Below are 19531 nucleotides of genomic sequence, written 5' to 3'. Positions count from 1 at the left end.
GAAGGGGGCTTTTAGAGAGGCCGACCCCCACCCAGGACATGTGAGGAACCTTGCCTGGTCGTTAGCAACACCTCTTTCCTCATCTGCCCGCTTCTCGAAGCCTCTGTATTTCCCTTTTCAGCTCACAGCCCACTTCTCTGCTCCAGCCGCCGCCAGCCAAGCCTTGTTTTGTTTCTGAATGGGCCCTCCGATGCTGCAGTTCCCCATGACAGTCAGAAAGCCACCCACCAGCGCCTGAGCTTTCTAGAACTTCTTCTGGCTTGGAGGGTGGGGCCCACCACAGTCCCCGCAGCCTGGAGCAATAATGCAGATGGTTTCTAGCCCCCAGAACCAGCTCCCCCTGTGAAAACTCTCCCCATCCAGCTATGAAGTAAAAGCCAGAAGCAACCGGTTATTCCACATTTTTCTTTGTGGTGGTTTGGCTGTTTTAGGGCCTCAAATATGTACACACGTGGGACGCAGCCTTCGGCCTGGCTTGGGGTGGGGGGTGGGGGCCGGGGCTCCTCCTAGGGAGCCGGTCCTGCCTCCTCCCTCTTGGCAGAATTGGAAAAAACTTGGCATTCTTGAATCGGAAATTCCTGTTGAGATGTTGTTGGTGCCCCCGCCGCCCCCCCCCCCCTTTCAGAAGGCCTCATGAGGGGCAGAAAGAGCTGCCTTGGGTTGCCTCTAGTTGTTGAGGGCTAAACAGTGAATTCATTTGTAAATCAGCCTCTTTCCCCTAGATTGAAGCAATATCTGTCCTGGCAGGAGGGTTTGGAAGTTCATCTTTTCCATGTGAATGTGCTGTTTAATCACCATTTCTGCATTATTGGAGGGAGGGGGGGGCAGAGAGAAAGAGAGAGACAGGCCCCGACACTGTGTACATAGGGGGAAGATTGGTTTTCTCGTTCCTAGGAGAGGCACATCAGAACTAAAGAGAACTTGAAGCAAATAAACAGGCATTAAAAAAACTAAAACCACCACAGCTCTTTCTGCTGTCCTCACTCCAGCCGGCAGAACAAATGCAGGTTGGTGTGTTTATCCACATCCGGTGAAATAAATGGCCCTTCAGTGCAGCGCACCGAAGACTTTCAGCTCAGCCGAGCTGCTGTCGGTCCCGGGTGATAAATTAGAGCCGAAAGCCGCGGGACACAAAGGCGCGTCGTCACCCTGCCCCACACTGTCTCAGTGCAGAGAGGTGAGGGTGTCTCTGCCCCGCCGGGAGACCCGGTGAGTACGAGGCCAGGGCTGGCCTGGTAAATGGTGACTCTTAGCCTGTCCTCTCTGCTCCTTCCTCCTCCCCCTGGGAGAGGCCACTGAGGATCCGGAAGCAGGAATGTCTGCCGCGTGTGAGCCTCTGTTCTCCTGGAAAGAGAGCCTAGGCTCTCTGAGCAGCAGAGCTTTCTCAATGGCAGGTAAGCACCCCTCTTCCCAGGGTCACCTGCCCTTCCCTGGCTTTGCCTGCGAGGTATCTGGGCTTCCCGGGGCATTGACATTCACCCACGTTGAGAACGACCCTTAATTTTACTGCCTCCTCCCNGGCCTGGTAAATGGTGACTCTTAGCCTGTCCTCTCTGCTCCTTCCTCCTCCCCCTGGGAGAGGCCACTGAGGATCCGGAAGCAGGAATGTCTGCCGAGTGTGAGCCTCTGTTCTCCTGGAAAGAGAGCCTAGGCTCTCTGAGCAGCAGAGCTTTCTCAATGGCAGGTAAGCGCCCCTCTTCCCAGGGTCACCTGCCCTTCCCTGGCTTTGCCTGCGAGGTATCTGGGCTTCCCGGGGCATTGACATTCACCCACGTTGAGAACGACCCTTAATTTTACTGCCTCCTCCCTGTTCCAGCCCTTCTCGGCCTGAGCTGGGTGGAAAGTGCGCATCCCCATGCAGTGGGAGAGCTTTTCGGGAGCCCAGCGTAAGCCAGACCGCAGCCTTTCTGAAGGAGCCTGGGGCCTCGTCTCCCTGAATCTGTGGGTCTAGGAGATCTTCCATGTGTGAGCTTGCGAGCTGTCTTGCTTGTGTTCCTCGTGACTTGGGCATTCTCTACTAAGAAAAAAATAGGGTTAGGGCCCCACCCCACCCCCTTCGCCTTTGCTGATTCTTCATTTCTTTTCTGGGCCTGGAGGAAGTTCAGGGCTTTTGTTTCATTGTGATGTAATTACTGGCTGCCGAGGGCCCTAAGATTCCTGGGGAGGGAGGCCTGTCTGGGTACCCGCTCTGCGTCTTTGGGAAACGCTTGGAAATGATTAACTCTGCTTCTGCTCTGCTGCTTCTGAGAACAGCGTGCGGTCGTGTTTGAAGGAGGCTGTAGCCAGGGCTGGGGATCGCACTGGGTGCCAGGCCAGGGCCTCTGACCCAGCTGCCTTTGCAGTTAGCTGGGAAAACCTGGGCTTTTCACAGTCCGATGGAGATGGAGAGATTGTTTCATGGGCTGATTCCGGTTTCCGCTTGGTAGCCTGGCGTTTCCATAACTTTGAACCTGCGTCATTAATTTCACAGGCTCAGCTGAGATTCCAGGCTCTGCTTTTGGAGAGGGGTGGTCGGGGAGGAGGAAGAGGAGGAGGAGGAATGGTTTTTGGCTTTGAAAAGTAGCTTCCGTTTGTTGAGTGCGTACCGTCTGCCAGGTATTACACTAAGAACTTCACGTGGGTTGACTCATTCGGTTCTTCGGTAAATCCACAGGGTCCTATGACATCCACCTTATGGAAGAACGGAGGCTTGGAGGTTACACAGCTTGCTTAAGGCTGCCCTGCTGGGCAGCCACAGAACTAGGCACTCAACCACCGAGACACCCTGTCTGTGTCACCTGGACCAGGCCTACGAGAGCACATGTCCCCTGACTTCCATGTAGGGGGACCAGCTCATCCTGCTTTGCCTGGATCTGGCCATCTCGGCCAACCCAGGGTTGGTCACCCTGCTTCTGTGGCCCCCGATACCTGTTCACCGAGCATTTCTTTTCATTCAGGCCTCAGCAGGCTTTGCTGTGGACATCACTCAGGACATTTAACAGCCACAGTACACACCATGGGGCTGGGCCCTGTTGGCCTTTCAGCTGGGGCCCTTCCCCTCTCTGGAGGACACTAGTCTCTGTCATGGTGTGTCATTTCCTAGACTCTGGAGCATGGCGAGTGCTGTGTGACTCAGGCTCCGGATGTGGGTGGGGGTGGGAGCGCCTGGCTGGGATGCCTGGCTGTAGATTGGAGAGGAGTGTCGTGGCAGAGGAGGTGGCTGCCCCCCCCGCCCCGCCCCCAGCCTATTTTGTGGCAAAGGCCACGTTCTGGTGCCGCCATTGGAAGATTGGGAGGTGACTGTGCTTTCTGGGGACAGCCTCCGAGAGACTGGCGTGCATCTACGAGGGACAGGCGCCATGTTCCATCTTTCTCCCAGTTGGTTCCCGAAGCTCCCAAACTTCCCCCCACCCCCTCCTCTTCAGGTCACGTGTGCAGTGGAGACAGAGAAAGGCGAAATGAGAGTGCCCTTAACACCTAGACCCTGAATTAGGAAATCATCTCTCCACAGAGCTGAGACAAGCCTCTCCCAAGCCTCTGGGTCGTACTGCCTGGGTTCAAATTCCAGCCCCGCCACTTGTGTGATCTTGGGCAGTGACTTAGAGGGCAGGACACGGAGGGCATTTTGAACGCTGCCTGGAACTTTGTACGTGATAAAAGAAACCCTTGGCTGTGACTCTTGTGGCTCAGGGGCCCTGGCCGGGTGGGTCAGTTGGTTGGAGCACCATCCTGGACCCCAGAAGGTTGTGGCTTCCACACCCAACTGGGGTATGTATGGGAGGCAGCCAATTGATATTTCCCTCTCCCTTTCTCTCTCTGAAATCGATAAGCGTATTCTTGGGTGAGGATAAAAACACCACCATGGCTCAGGAAAGCTGAGAGGACCCTGGGTTATCTGGAAGTGAAATTGCCCTTAAGTCCAGAGACCTCTAGGAAGGGTTGAGCGGGGGTTATGAAGTCAAGGGACCATTTCCGGTGGTCCCCAAGAGGGGGGGGGTCAGGACCCATCTCATCCTGTGCTTGGGTCCTGATACCCACGGACCTCCCCGCGTTATTCAGATTTCGGTGAACTGTCCCAAGGAGCGGAACTTTCTGTGCTTCCTGCTCCACGGCGCGCTGTTTTCCTGAGTCACCACTCCGTCCTCTTCCTCCCTCGCCCACGTTAACTCCTTCAGAACCAGGCTTATTCGGGGGCCTGGGGGTGGGAAGCGGAGGGTTGCTGGTGTGTCAGCTCAGGGGAATCGCAGAGCTCTGCCACCTCCCAGAAAGATCCTTGAGATCAAGGCGGGGGGTGGGGCGGGGAACCATTTCCCTGCTCATTCTGTCTGCAGAGCCTGATTGTCATCCTTCTAAGCTTAGAGATGCAATGAGTTGAGCAGTACCACCTCAGTCAGAATGAAGTCTTTAAAGAAGGGGAAAAATACTTGGCTCAGCTTTCTGGAAAAGGTCCTTAAGGCTTTGTAACCATGATGACAGCAACAGCCACCGCGCCCCCCCCCGCCCCCCCCCCCAGAGGCCTGGCCCCCACCAGAGGGGCAGGCCTTTATGTCAGGATGCTGACGTGCCTCTCTTGCCTCTGATGGCTGCCATTGCCCGGTTTTTCTCCCTGAGAGCCTTCATTGAAAACTGTGGCTGTTGATGGATGGTTGTGCGTGTTTGGAACCTATTCAATTTCTACCCTTTGGGTGCAGCCGCTGAAGCCCCATTAGCTATGGAGGGAGTCGGTGTGTTTGTAACCAGGAACAGAATTGAGGTCTTTATGTTTTGTTGAGACGAGAAGGTTGGGGTCCTTTGAGGTGAGGGTGGCCTTGGATCCCCCATTTCCCCTTTCATTTTATGTTGGGCTCCTTACTTGTAAATTGCTTATGAATGTATTCATTTCCAGTGATCTCCCCCCACCCTGTCCCCACTTCCCCATGGAATTAAAGAATTCGAAAGTTCAAAAGGAATTTGAGGTTTAAAAGACCCTGTTCTTCTTGACCTTTACTGCTGGTGACACCTTTGGGAAGGTACAGTGGGCATGGTCCTTCTTCCCCAAAGGTGGCACCCACCTGTAGAACTGTGGCACATGGGACCCACCCCGGAAGGACAGTCGTGGTCTCCAGGTAAGAAGTTCTGGTCTGGCTGCTTTCTGTCCTCTCCTCCCGCTTCACAGGTGTGGCCCTGGGGCTCTCGGAAGTTGTGACTGACCTGGGGTTGTCTCCTGGTCAGCAATCTTCAGTCCCTGGCCACACCTTGCCTCCTTGCCTGACTCCGGTTTCCTCAGTCCTGAGCCAGCCCCACAGGTGGCGGTGGGGAGGAGAGGACATGGGTCTCTGGTGTTCTGTAGGTGTGAGAACTCAGAGGCCACCCCCAAACACATACCCGAGAGCATCTCAAACCAGTCAAACCCATGTGTGAGCTTCTGAAGCCTCCAGAGGGCTTGTTCAACCCGCGGTGGTCGGGGCCTGTCCAGGAGTTTCTGATTCTGTAGGTCTGGGCTGTGGCCTGAGACCGTGCATTTCTAGCGAGTTCCCTGGTGAAGTCCCTGCTGCTAGTGTGGAGGCCACACGTTGGGAACCATCGGTCTCGGCTGCAGGTGCGAACTTAAGAGTGCCCGAGGGGGAACTGACTGGTGCTCTTTCTGGTGTCAGAGGTTGGCTGCGTGTGGGCTGGGCCGCCCTGTGTCCCGGCTCAGTGCTGGCGTCCTCTGCGAGTGTGTGGGAGGGATGTGGGGGCTCTTTTTTGGCCACTGTTTGGGATTGCTGGCGTCATTGCACGGGAGGGTGCCGGGGTGGCCCTTGCAGTGAGGAAGAGCTGTCCCTTCCAAAATCCAGTAGTGAGTGCTCCATTGAGAAACATCAGAGCACGCGATGTAATTTCCCCCTAACGTGCCCTAGTTTTCCCATTGGTGTGCCTTTCCTTGTATACCTTTTTGCTTCAAAATTTACCCCAAAATGGAGAAGAACATACAGAATTTGAACCTTGGCCCAGTTGCTTTCAGTTTTCACCTGGCCAGGATGCCATTTCTTCTAGGACACATGTCCTCGGAGTTCCCGAAACACCTTTCGCAAACAGCCAGACTCTGACACCTGAGCAGAGATACGTGGGTTTGTCACACCTGTGCAGATCAAATTCCAAACACTTTCCTTTGATCGGCCCCCAACTCTGTCCATATGGTGCCGTTTTTTGATCCTGAATCAGGCCTCCATCATCCACTCATTCCTGGCTTTGGTTTGTACCTCCTGCCTTTTTTTTTAAATGTGAAATTGAACCTCCTAAATACTCTATTTTGATAGAGTTATCCAGACACATGGTAAATACTATACACAAGGGTTACACAGTGAAAGATAATCCCTTCCCCACACCCATGCAAGTTCCCCTCCCCTGAGGCAACCACCAGTGCCTATTTAGAGCAGTTGGTTCATCCAGGAATATTCTAGGCTTATGCAAACAGGGAGACACATATATTACATCTATTTTTTTTTTGAGGCGGGGCATGTGTGTCGGTCCCTTAATGGTGCTAGGCATATGTTGCTTTTTTAATCTGATGCAGAAGCTTGGAGACCTCAGACATCAGCCCATGCCAAGGCGCCTCATTGCCCTTGAAGGCTGCAGAGCAGCCCACCGTGCGGCTGGGGTGGAGGCGTCTCGTGCGTGCTTTGCTCCCCTGTGAGGCTGTGGCTGTAGATGGGGTGTTTCTTGGAGGAGATTGCTGGGCCAAAGACTTTGTGAGAAAGGGAGAGTTTTGCTGGTGGAGTGGGGGCGGGGATTCCTGGGGGACTGAGGAAGTTTACCCTGGGGAACGTGCAGTTCCCAGCTGTGCCTTTGGGCTGCGTTTTCTCGTTAACTAGCCATTGTGTGCCTGCCTCTGGGCCTGCCCTTTGGGGAGGCAGACATGTGTGGGAGGGCCCCTGCCCTTCGGGGGTCTGTTCTCCCTCCAGAAGCCTGTGGTTGGTGGCCTTTAATTTCCTCTCAGGGCTGTGTCTCAGGGAGAGACCCTGAACATCGGTTCCGGATTTTCCCGGGGCCTGGCTGGTGAGACTGGATTCTGTCTTGCTTTAGAGCCTGCCTGCCGCAACATGCTCCGCCTTTCGGACCAGAGTAAACCATTAGGAAGCCTTGCATGTGGCCATGTTGGACCCTGTTAATCTGCCCCCCAGTGGCTCCGGTCCAGACACAGAGGATGATGACACAGGACACAGTCTGCGTGCTGGGACTTGCCTAGGAGTTAAAACTGGAGGAGGAACGTCGCCAGGCTATCTTGGGGGATAATCAGCTTTCCGGATTCCATGTTCCATCCCATCACCTGCACCCGCCACGTAGCTCTTCCCTGTCCTGGTATCTGTAGCTTTCATTTCTCAGCATGTCAGGCGCACCAGGCCGTGGCATTACATCATCTTTAAGCTAACAAGACAGCTCTCAGGCATGGAATGGACTCAGAGTCTTGCAGGTGAAGATTGGGTGGTGGTGGAAGTGTATTGGGTTTCAGTGAGATTCTGGGAGAATGAAAATAGGAAAGAACGAATTGACAAAGGTGAGGTGGGCATGCTACAGATGAGAATCAGTGAGAATGGAATTTGGGTTGGTTTCTGTGGAGGAGAGTGGCACACACAATGACCACTCGTGGGCTAGGGCCATGGGCACTTTCTGGCCGGTGGGTTATATTCTTTCTGCATTGGTTACACATTGTTTGCCTGATAAACATCAATAAATATTGCTATCTTCCACGATCAAGTACTTTTGCCTTTGTTTTCTTAAACACGTGGCCTTCCTGGTCTGTCTTTCCTGGTTTCCTGCTTTCGCCGTCAGGACCGGATGTGGACAAGAGATATTTGTTTGGGATGAGGATGATGCTGGTGCCTGTGTGACAACTCGTGGCAGCTGGATCACGAGCCTTGTCAGCAGACAGCAGCAGGGAAGGGTGGGGATTGTGGCCAAATAGAGGGCCCATTTTCTTGTAGAAATGCAATGCATGCTGGGTATTCAGATCATTCTGTTGCCATAAGGCCCTGGAAGGCCCTGATCTGTTTTTTTTTTTTGTTTTGTTTTTTTTGAAAGAGAGTAATCAAAGTCCAAAGTTATTTTGTGGAGCCTCCCCAATTTTGTATTTTGGCAGCGAGCTAAAACTTTTTTTTTTAATTTATTAATTTATCTTTAGAGGGGAAGGAGAGAGGGAGAGAAACATCAATGTATGGTTGCCTTTTGTGCGTCCCCTGCTGGTAGTTAGCCTGCAAGGAACCGGCCTGCAACCCAGGCATGTGCCCTGACTGGGAATCGAACCGCGATCGTCTGGTTCGCAGGCCCGCACTCAATCCACTGAGCTACGCCAGCCAGGGCGTGAACTAAAACTTTTACACAGATGTTACATAGGCCAAAGAGAGGCGGTCTGACCTCTGAGATAGGTAACTGAACGTGGGTGGGCGGGTGTATTTTAGAAGGAGGGTTTGTGGGACAGAATGCCTGGGGTCCCCCACACTGCTTCCCTGCGAAGAGTGGGGGGTGCCTGGGTCTCCCCGATTGCTTTAAAATGCCTGGTCCTGTGTGTCTCTTTTCAGATCCCGGCTCCACAGAGAGAACAGCCCAGAAAAGGAAGTTCCCAAGCCCTCCGCATTCCTCCAATGGCCATTCGCCACAGGACACATCAACCAGCCCCATTAAAAAGAAAAAGAAACCGGGCTTACTGAACAGTAACAATAAGGAGCAGGTAAAGGGCCACCGGGAATGGGGTCCATACCCGAGGGACGAAGGCTGTGTCTCAAGAAGCGCAGCTTTCTGGGTTTTTCTAAGAGCTGGTTATTGGCATTTAACATGGTGCCCGCCCGGCTGTCATTGGCCTGGGACAGAAAAGGGCAGCTCAAAATGAGCCCCATGTAGGCATTTCTGGCGGGTGTTCAGATGTGTTCTGGGGACAGGGCGGTGACCCAGATGTGCTTAAGATCCCATGCTCTGGGGTTGGGGGCTTTTCCTTAGGTCCCTGTGTTCCCCACCCCCTACCCCTGCCCCCACCCTCCAGGCCTCACCAGCAAAATAGTTATCACCTCTCCCTGGAGGCATTTGTGTGGCTGAGGCATGCTCCCTCCTGGTCTCAGTTTTCTCATCTGTAAAATAATGGGTTTAGGCCTGTGGGGAGAGACACTGCTGTCCCCACCCATTGCTCCTGGTAATTAGTCTCCATTCCTTCTCCCTGTGCAGGGACCCCGGGCAGCAGACCCCACCCTCCCCGGGCAGCCAGGGCCAGTGTACTAGATATGAGAGGCTATTTGCCACCTTGGATCCTGCCAAAGAAACCTCGTAGCTTTAGAAATTCTCTGATGCAGGCTAGATGCATTTCCGATTAAAAAACATGAGAGGTGCTTTAGTGGGGACCGTGAGGCCACGTCTCTTGGCACTGGAGAAGACAGGATGACCTGCGGTTCTGGTACCACTTAAGCAGCGATTCCTCGAGGTATTCATGCGTTCTGTGCGTTTCGGAGTGCCGAAGTGAGCTCTGGGGATTTGAGGTGGAATAAAACAAGATTATTGCTTTCACGAGAAGAGACTTAGCAGCGGTGAAATGCCCAGGACTGAGAGGGTGCGTTTCTGCACACTAATCTATTTTCATTCTCAAATTATATAGCGGAATGCCAGCTCTGCTTCTGCTCTGTGTCTGTGGGCAAGTTAACCTCTTTGTGCCCAGTTGTCCCATCTACTGAGATGAGGGTGCTGCGGCTGCTGCGGATTTTCTAGGTCGTTGAGATGAAATGAGTGAATAACGTAAATAATCATAATGACGATGACGATAATACTACTCCTACTAAAGCCAGGCTCCATACTAAGTGGAAAAACCACACAGACTATACAGGACATAATTCAACAACAGCTCTAGAAATGTCCCAGACCTGTGCTCTTCGGTATGATTGTCACAAGCCACGTGGGGCCATGGGGCACTGGCAAGTGACAGATGTGACCAAGGAACTGAATTTCGAATTTAATGTAAATTTAAGTGGCTACCTGTAGGTACCGTGACGGACACTGCAGGTCTAATCCTATTAGAGCTGGAGAAATCGGTGGGTCCAAGATAAATTCTGGGGGGGCACTGGCATTTGAAGAATGTACAATAGTGTCAGGAATAATAAAACTGAAAGCTGTGCTTCCCGTGTGCGGTGTCCCGTGGTAAGGACTGTCTTATGTTAATCTACATTTTTTTTTTGCTGAGTCATGATTGCTATAGGACATTTTAAAAGAGATTGATTGAGTTTTAGAGATAGAGAGATCGATTTGTTCCACTTATTTAGGCACTCATTGGTTGGTTCTTGTATGTGCCCTGACTGGGGATCGAACCTGCACTTTGGTGTATTGGGATGACTCCAACCAACTGAGCTACCCACCCAGGGCTGGCCTATGACATTATATTAGTTTCAGCTTTTCTCCCCTTACCCCCATTTTCAGGTTTCTATGTTAATGGTACCCTGTGAGTAAGGGCTGTAATCACCTCTGTTTTGCAGATGAAAACAGGTTCAAAGAGGTTAAGTTGCCTCCTTGAGGCCTTAGAGCGAGTAAGAAACTGCCTTTGAGTTTAGGCCTCCCCGTCACTCAGGAACTACTATACCTGTTGGGACAGGTCCTGGCTGCCCGGGGAGGGTGGGGTCTGCTGCCCAGGGTCCCCTGCACAGTGAGAAGGAATGGAGACTAATTACTAGGAGCAATGGGTGGGGGACAGCAGCGTCTCTCCCCACAGGCCTAAAGACTAAGGGTAAAGACTAAGAAAGAAACAGGAAAGCTGCAGATAATCCCCAAACCTTACTTCAGCTAGTCATTAACTCCCTGGGCAAATGCTTTCTTACCGACTACTTGTAAGTCACGAAGCAGACACGGTCCTGTCCTTGCACCTCCTCCCTGTGTGTCCACGCTCACACGCACACGTCCTCAGTCCCTCCCTGGCCTTTAAGAATTGGCTTGCATCTCTTTCTGGAAGCTGATCACCTTGGACAGTTCATGCATTATTCTCTCCCTCCCCTGTTCGTGCATTAACACCATTTCTGCCACACTTAACACCTCACAACCACATTGAGGTGTCTGTCCATCAGGGTCCCGCTCTGGACCGTCGGCTTCAGAAGAGTGGCCAGTGTCCGACAGTTGCTGTCTCCCCAGAGTCTGACCCAGGGCGGGAGGTGATGAATGGAGAACATGCTCAGGGTGTGGCAAATAGCAGAGCATGGGTGACTAGACAGGGCACTAGGCTTCCACTACTGAACTGTCCTCTTCAGCCTTGGAGGGAAAGTGTGGCAGGCCTGGAGACAGGGAGGGCCCCTTTTCACCCCCCTGCACCTGGGGAACTGGCTGTGTGACCTGGGCTGTTGTTTCCTGTCTATGAGCTTCAGTTACATTGCGAAAAAGGGTTTGGACTAGGGACATCAGCAGGCTGACTGTAGAGGCTGAAGGGCCAGGAGTTGGCAAAGGGGAAATAGCTTTTGCTGTAAGGAGAGGAAATGGCTGACCTTGACTCTGTGACTCACCGTAGCACATAAAGCTTGTTACATCCTATGGGCAGCCGCTCCCGTGCCCAGCCTGCTTTCCTAAGGGGAACTTAAAACCTTTTTTTTTAAATGGCCTTCGAGATGCTTTCCTTTTCCATTCCTTTTCCTGTTCTTTCTTTAGAATTACGGAATTAAAGCCAAATTGTAGGTTGCGAGTGTTGTGTTTGAGGAAGATAATATAATTCCCTTTAGTCACCAACATTTGAAGATTATGAGATTTCAGATAACAACTTACATTTCTGGGTTCTTAGAAAACTCAGAATTCCAGCAATAACTGGAGCTGAGTGGATCCTGCCCCTTTGGACGTAGGGTCTGTGTGCCCTGGTTTTCCACACTCCCCACCCCTCCCTATTGTCCCATACCCTGCATGCTTCATTTATTCCTTCTGCCTCTGGCTTTCCTAAGTGTTTGAGTTCTTTTGATTTCTGGCATATGAGGTCTGTCCAGAAGGTATCCAGCCATGTACTATGAAAAAGAGGCATGTATTGAAGAAGATGTAAGATACAAGAAACATTGTACGTAGGGCAATGACTCCTCAGTCCCCTTCAAAGTAGCTACCTTGGAACCTCACACAGTTCTCCCAATCACCACCAGCTGCCCCATCACATTTTCCTGAATTTCACTGACAGTCTGAAATCTCTTCCCTTTCAAAGGTGATTTCAGTTTTGGGAAAAGCCAGAAGTCTCAGGGCTCTAAATCTGGGCTGTAGTGGAGCTGAGTCATCTGGGTAATTTGATGTTTTGCCAAAACACTCTGCACGAGACGTGATGCATGAGCAGGCGCGTTGTCGTGATGAAGTCTGCCCGTCACTGGTTGCCCATAGCTGCAGCCCTCTGAGCCATCCAAATACTTCCCATGGAGGAATGTTGAAGCTTTAATACAACATGGGATGCAGATTCGTTGCTCTAATCGCTCAGTCATTTTGAGTGTGACGGGCACACAGGACACATGCTTACTCAACAGCATTTGCCTCCCCACTGACTAGCACAGTGAAGTCATCGTTGTTCACGTGTGTGCATCCCAGTCCACTCTCCTTGGCTGCCAGGAGATGTCATGCAAACTGCCCTTGTTATGTTAACCGTGGCTGGGCTTTTTCTGGACAGACCTTATATATTGAGGTTCTCTACCTCCTTCCTTTTTTCCTTCCTTCTCTTCTTTTCCGTATTCTAATGTTCTGAAAATAAAGCCATTCTGGCCTTATTTTTAAAAATCCCGTATATTTCTGTTTTGGGCAATGACCTTGTACTACCAAGTGCACATGTGGGTAGGGTTTTCAGGTTGGGACCCCATTTTCTTGTATCGGGGATTTAATACTTTTAGTGGAATTTCAAGAAGAGTTTTAAGACAGACTGTATTTTTAGGGGAAAAGTATTCTAAGATTTATAACTAATTTTTAATGCCTTTTGGGCCAGTGGTGTCATCCCTTAAGAAACGTCTGAAAGCTTGTAGGTGCCTCTTCTTGGTTCTACTCGGGGGAACATCCCCAAACCTAGAAGAATGCGCCAGGCTTTTTTTGTTTTAATCGTCATCTGAGGACATTTCTCCATTGCTTTTAGTGAGAGGGAGGGAAGGAGAGAGAGAAACCTTGATGAGAGAAAGAAGCTTTGATTGGCCGCCTCCCACGTGTGCCGGACCAGGGATCGTAAGCCCCAGGACTGGGGAAGGAACCTGCAACCCAGGCATGCGCCCTGACTGGGAATCGAACCCATGACCTTTCAGTGACGGGCTGACACTCCAACCAACTTGAGCCACACCAGCCAGGGTGCTCCTGGCATTTTGCAGAGGAGGGTCAGGTTGCCAAACACCCTGCAGTTGATGGGAGACAAGAAATATCTTCTCCCCAAGTGCCATTAGGGCCTTGACTGCAAAATAGCACTCTTGTCTTTAGTTCTTGGGTCATCTGAGTTTGAAGATTCCTTTTGGAAGCCCTCCTAACTTCCTTTCTCCCTCCCTCTTTTTCTTCCTTCTTTCCTTCCCTCATCAAAGTATTGAGAAATAATTGCTAACAGACTTGTACAGAAAGGCCTTGGGTATACTTGGATCAAATATGACAAAGACATCATGGTTCCCTCCTCTCTTCTGAGTCCAGGGTGCACACGTACCATAACTGGGCCGGCTAGGACTTCTGTTGTTGGGATCCATGCCTTGTCTTAAAAACCTGGGGGTTTAACAGAAGTACTTTTTGGGGGCAGGGGCAGTGTAGTAGCAGTCCAGCCGGTTCAGGGGGCAGCAGGGTTGCTGGCATGGTCCTAGATCGGGTGGCACCGTGGTGGGTGCCGCCCTGCTGCCTTGGCCAGTGCAGCTGAGTGGAAGTGCTCCCCTGGGGTGGCTCCCTGCTGTCTCCCAGCGTGCCTGCCAGGGCCACTCCTCCTGCTCTGGGCCCCGGCAGTTGGTCATCTTTGGGAGACCCATGCTTTTATCCAAAGTGGGAGGGCAAAGCTGCGGCAGCCGGGACAAGGACTATTTTTTGTGTGTATTAAAACTACATGGCCCCTGTAGAAATTTGAATTTGTGGATCCCCATCCCCCACACGTACCATGGGCTCACACAATAGCCAGAGCACCCATCCTCTGGTTTAGGTAGACCATGGGCCGCAAACTATATAGCCTATGGGCCAGATGCGGGCAGGAGACTGTCGTTTTGCTGTAATTTAATTAAAATAAAAAACAATTGTTTTTAAATTACAGTTTACATTCACTGTTTTTTGCATTCGTTTCAGGTGTATGGCATAGTGGTTAGATAATCACATACCTTACAAAGATCCCCCCCTTGATACTTCCAGTGACCCACCTGGTGCAGTACAGTGGTTGTTCCAATATTCAGAGCCGCTTTTTGTGAATAAAGTTTTTATCGGCCCACAGCCCCATTCAGTCATTTATATACTGTCTTTCTTGCTTTGGTGCTGTGGTGGCTGGGTTGAGCAGGTGTGACTGAGACCTGCAAGGGCTCAACTGTTTCTGTCTTTCTGGAGCCCTTTGTAGATAAAGTTCCCTGGCCCCTGGTGTAGACTAAGGCGTTCTAGACGTGGGTGAACGAGCCTGTCTGTTTCCTTGTTAGGCCGACCTGGGGGAGAAGCAGGGAGATAGGAACCTGTGTTCACAGAGCCCACGATTACCCTGAAATAACAGGCTGCCACCTGTTCGCCTTACCAGCGGGCTGGTAACGCACCTTGTTACTTGCCGGGGAGAAAAGTCATAACTCATTTTACCTGAAACGATGTCGTTTTCCAGTTTTACATGTTCCACATTGGTTATCAGATTGTTTCTGATGGAGCCAAGGAGCAGATAAGGCAGGCATCTGATTGACAAGGAGATTGTCAGGGAGGTAGTTCTCAGCCACAACTTCCCCACTTCAGCAAAGGATGAAATCTCCCCAGAAGAGATTGGATTAGCCTGGCATTCAGCTCCTCTGGGCCCTCCCAAGACCGCCCTCCCCCCCCTACCCCCCCCCAGCCAGGTGTGGGGCGGGGCAGAGGCGTGGGGGGAACTTGGCTTTAGAAGTGGCAGTGCTCTGGCTTCTATGAGATAGAAAGCACTTTGGTGCCAGTTAGGAATGTTAACTGTCCTATTTGAATTTTCCACTTATATTTAGATCTTAATGACTCTTCCTGTCCTATTATTAACTCACTGAAAGGAAGTCGAGGGCTGACGCAGGGCTTGCTGCTCTCATGTGGAAGCCACAAAAGTGCCCTAGAAGACCCCGTCCAGGCTAGAGGTTGTGGTACTTGCCCGACATTACAGTTCTGGGTACCCAGGTTTGAGGCCTTGCTCTGGGCTTGGGGGTCGGATAAGTTTTAAAATTTTTTAAAAAATTTTTCAGTTACAGTTTACATTCAGTAGTATTTTGTATCGGCTTCAGATGTATAGCATAGTGCTTAGAAAATCACGTACTTTATGAAGTGATCCCCCCGATATTTCAAGTACCCACCTGCTGTCATACACAGTGATTCCAGTATGACTGGCTGCGTTCCCTGTCCTGCACTTGACATCCCGTGACTGTCCTGTGACTCCCAGTCTGTGCTTCTTGGCCCCCTCGCCTCCCCCCCCAGTCTCCTGCCAGAAAGTCTTTTTTGCCTGGTTTTCTCATCTGCCAAGTAAGACTGGTAGCACCTTCCTCCCTCTGTGGTTGGGAGGACGAAAGGAAGATGGCGTGTGTGACAGTGTGTTGACAAACGTGACGTGGGAAGAATGTCGTAGCAGTGACGTTGTTCTCTGGAACCCACGTAGATGCTCCGTCTTAACTGGTGAACTAAAACAGGGAACTGACTGACGGCTCCAGAGGGACGTGACCCCGGAGCCGGGTTTCAGAGCACGAGCTTGTCTGTGTCTCGGTGCCATTTTCTGAAACTAATAAGTATCTACCGTCTTTGCTGCAAACTCCTGTTTGTGTGTGTGTGTGTGTGTTTAAAGATTATATTTATTTTTAGCCCTGGCTAGTGTAGCTCAGTGGATTGAGCACGGGCCTGCGAACCACACGATCACGGTTTGATTCCCAGTCAGGGCACATGCCTGGGTTGCAGGTCAGTTCCCAGCAGGGGACACATGAGAGGCAACCATACATTGATATTTCTCTCCCTCTCTCCTTCCCTTCCCCTCTAAAAAGATAAATAAATAAAACCTAAAAAAATTTTTAAAAAAATTTTATTTATTTTTAGACAGAGGGGAAGGGTGGGGGAGAGAGGGAGACAAACATCAATGTATGGTTGCCTCTCGAGTACCCCCTACTAGGGCCTGGTCCATAACCCAGGGATGTGCCCTGGCGTGGAACAGAACCAGAGACCCTTTGCTTCCCAGGCCAGCCCTCGATCCACTGAGCCACACTAGCCAGGACTCCTGTTTGTGTTTTATTGGGCTTTGATACATGCAGGCAAATGGACCCCTTTAGTCTGTGTATGATTTTGGCTCCTAGCGCAGGGCTTTTTGTCCTGTGGATTTGGTGTCCCCTACCTCTGGCTTGGGGCTTGCCACCGGGCCCCCAGCCCAGCAGCTGCCCAGCGCTGTTGAGGCTTGGAGGTGGAAGCTAGATGGCAGTCTGTGGCCAGGCAGCCCGGCCCACAGCGCTTTGGTGTGCAGCACAAGGCAGGAGGAATTGAAAAGGCCTAGGTTTGGAATTTGCCCTGGTTTTGGAAACTGAAGACGTCTTATGCCCCAGGCTCATGAGAAGGGACCAGCCCTGCCCACCACACCATCATGAAACTAGACTGAATGACGTCATTGGCCTCAGGACCCCATATGGTGGTCGATTTCTCCCAGCCCAGGCCCCAGCTGGTCGCTAGACCCCCAGCGCCTTAATCACCGTGGTTTTTATTTTCTGGGCCGTGGGTTTTATTCTGTTATTTTATCTATATTTATTGTGTTTTGAGGGAACAGTAGCCACGTGAGATTTATTAAATCAGTAGTAAAATTGTGTTACTGGTCTGTGAAGAGGCACACAGACAAAAAAATGAAAGTTCAGACACTGACTCAAATACCTGTGGGAATTTAGGGACCGCCATTTAATGAGAGCAGTTCGAGGTGGACAGCCCTGCCTGGTCAGACCTCTTCTCGTTTCTCTAAATCCTGGAGCCTTTCTTTTATTTATTTATTTATTTATTTTTAAAATACTTTTTAAAGATTTTATTTATTTATTTTTAGAGGGGAAAGGAAGGAGAGAGAGAGAAGTATCAATGTATGGTTGCCTCTGATGTGTCCCATGCCGGGAACTGGCCTGCAACCCAGGCATGTGCCCTGACTGGGAATCGAACCGGGATCGTGTGGTTCGCAGGCCCGCACTCAATCCACTGAGCTACACCAGCCAGGGCAAGAGCAGGCCTTTTGAGAACAGTAAAACCTTATAATAAGATCCAGGAACAAGACCTAGGTGCCTGCAATCTTGGCCACTCTGCCTCCTGGGGGTTCTGGCCATTCAAGTAAAGAAAAAAGATAAGTAATGTAAAAGCATTAGAGGTGACCAGACAGAACCAATACTACTTAGAGACAAGATTTTTAATCAATAAACTGTTAGAACTGTTCATACATGTGGGCAGCATTAAAAATCTTAACACAGAATTTCTATGTACCAACAATAACCATTTAGAAAATACAAGAAAACGATGCCATTCACAGTATCAACAAAAATTATGCGGTCTCTAACCAGTATACAAGATCTTTATGGAGGAAAGTAATGTTTTAGTCAAGGACAGAAAAAAAATTGTATGCATGGAGGTTCATTCAAACGTAGGTACTATGGTTGTGGCTAAGCTGTTGCCCAAAGTGGGTTTAACAACCTTCTTACGGTCACCCAGCTATCGCACCAGGTCCTTCTGATGTTGACCACCAGTCTTTCTCATAGTTCCTAAACAGGATTTCTTACCGGGTTCTGATGGACATTTTTCCTACTGAGCTTCTTGTGAGTGATTTTATGTGTTTGGAGTGTGGCTTTGCTGGATTCTATAATGTATCATTAGGGAAGTATTTCTCTTGATATTTTGGGATAGAAAGAGGTCTGACTCCCACGAATTGGCTCCCTTCTCATCTTTCTGCTGTTGTTGGTTCTAGGTAGGTGATGTAGCCCCTGGTAATAGGAATTTACCGTGTTTAAGACACGTGGCTTTAGCCCTGGCTGATGTGGCTCAGTGGATTGAACTCTGGCCTGTGAACCAAAGGGTCACCGATTTGATTCCTGGTCCGGGTGTGTGCCTGGGTTGTGGGCCAGGTCCCCAGTGGGGAGCGCATGAGAGGCAACCACACATTGATGTTTTTTCCCTTCTTTCTCCCTTCCCCTCTGTCTAAAAATAAATAAATAAAATCTCAAAAAAAAAGAAAGAAAAAGAAGTATGGCTTTAAGTAGCTTGTCGGCTCATAGTACTTTAAGCATTCAAGATAGACTTAAAAAATGATCACCCATTTTAAGTCCAATTGATCTGTTCTCCAAAAGCCTGCTGTTGAAAGAATCCCAGGGAAAACTGACATTGTTTTGTCGGCTTTGTACATTTAGACTCACCATAGTTGGGGCTCGTAACATATCTACAATATTAGTCTTGATAGCGCTGCGTTAAATGCATGCGTCATATCATCCCATTGAATCCCAACCATAATACCATGAAGTTAAATATTGTACCCATTTTACAGATGAGAAAATTGAAGCTGAGAGGTCCAGAGACTTGCCCAGTGTCATGGAGCTGGTAGAGCTCAAGTTGAACCCGGGTATGCCTTGGTTGTAGCCCTTCTGTGTCCTGCTACAGGGCTGCCTAGTGACTCGTAGACACCCACCCGCTCTTCAATCTGTGTCCTCCTAAAATAGAAGAAAAAAATGTTGACGCGTAATGATCTGTAAACCCTGTATTTGTTAGAGTCGCCCAAGATGGCCTTTTTTAATGAACGTATGAAATGCTGTGCTTTGCTTTTGTCGTTATTGATGTGTTTGTTCAAAGCCCCTTTGAGAGTGCACATTTGTTTTGAAACTGAACCTGTCTTTCTTGCCTACATTTCAGTCAGAACTAAGACATGGTCCGTTTTACTATATGAAGCAGCCACTCACCACAGACCCTGTTGATGTTGTACCGCAGGACGGACGGAATGATTTCTACTGCTGGGTCTGTCACCGGGAAGGCCAAGTCCTTTGCTGTGAGCTCTGTCCCCGGGTTTATCACGCTAAGTGTCTGAGACTGACATCGGAACCAGAGGGGGACTGGTTTTGTCCTGAATGTGAGGTTAGTTCTTGGTGAATGAATGCACTGTCTGCCTCGGGTCTTCTCCTGGCTCTTTCTCCCTTTTGTTTTTAACTCTTCAAGTCATCCCGATGCAGGGAGGAGAGAGATGTCTTGCCTGCCAGCTGCTCTATCCTGGTCCTTCCCTTCTGGGACCTGCGTTGGCGGTGTGGCCTCTGGGAAAGACAGTTGCCCTGAATGAATATGATTTCGATTCTTCCCGGGTCTTCTTTGGATCTCTTTGAGATCTGCAGCCTTCTCTGGTTCTCTTGTAACGGGCATTTCAGAAGCTAACTTACACATCTTCACTTATTTCGAAAAGCTCTCCTGCTGTTTTCCCACTTCTTGGATGTTCTCTCTCGCTGCA

The 19531-nt window shown here is 50.4% G+C and overlaps 1 protein-coding gene across 24 annotated transcripts in view; it reads left to right on the top strand.

Annotated features, from left to right (window-relative positions):
* The window catches only part of ZMYND8 (zinc finger MYND-type containing 8), a 111764-nt gene that overhangs the window by 25052 nt on the left and 67181 nt on the right, over positions 1–19531 (top strand). For 13 of the 24 annotated variants that reach the window (XM_037044217.1, XM_037044230.1, XM_037044223.1 and 10 more), the window contains 2 exons: positions 8517–8665; positions 18949–19167. In XM_037044217.1, the coding sequence (XP_036900112.1) occupies positions 8517–8665; positions 18949–19167 (368 nt within the window). Of the gene's footprint in view, positions 1–921; positions 1210–1280; positions 1395–1602; positions 1685–7034; positions 7412–8516; positions 8666–18948; positions 19168–19531 lie in introns of those variants that run through there. The other 11 variants (XM_037044229.1, XM_037044232.1, XM_037044227.1 and 8 more) reach the window with 6 other exon arrangements.

This window comes from Sturnira hondurensis, unplaced genomic scaffold, assembly GCF_014824575.4.
Source record: "Sturnira hondurensis isolate 20B ecotype Veracruz unplaced genomic scaffold, ASM1482457v3 Scaffold0004136, whole genome shotgun sequence".
Classification (NCBI taxonomy): domain Eukaryota; kingdom Metazoa; phylum Chordata; class Mammalia; order Chiroptera; family Phyllostomidae; genus Sturnira; species Sturnira hondurensis.
Note: the sequence above shows the minus strand (reverse complement) of the source record. Positions and strands in the feature narration are given on the sequence as shown.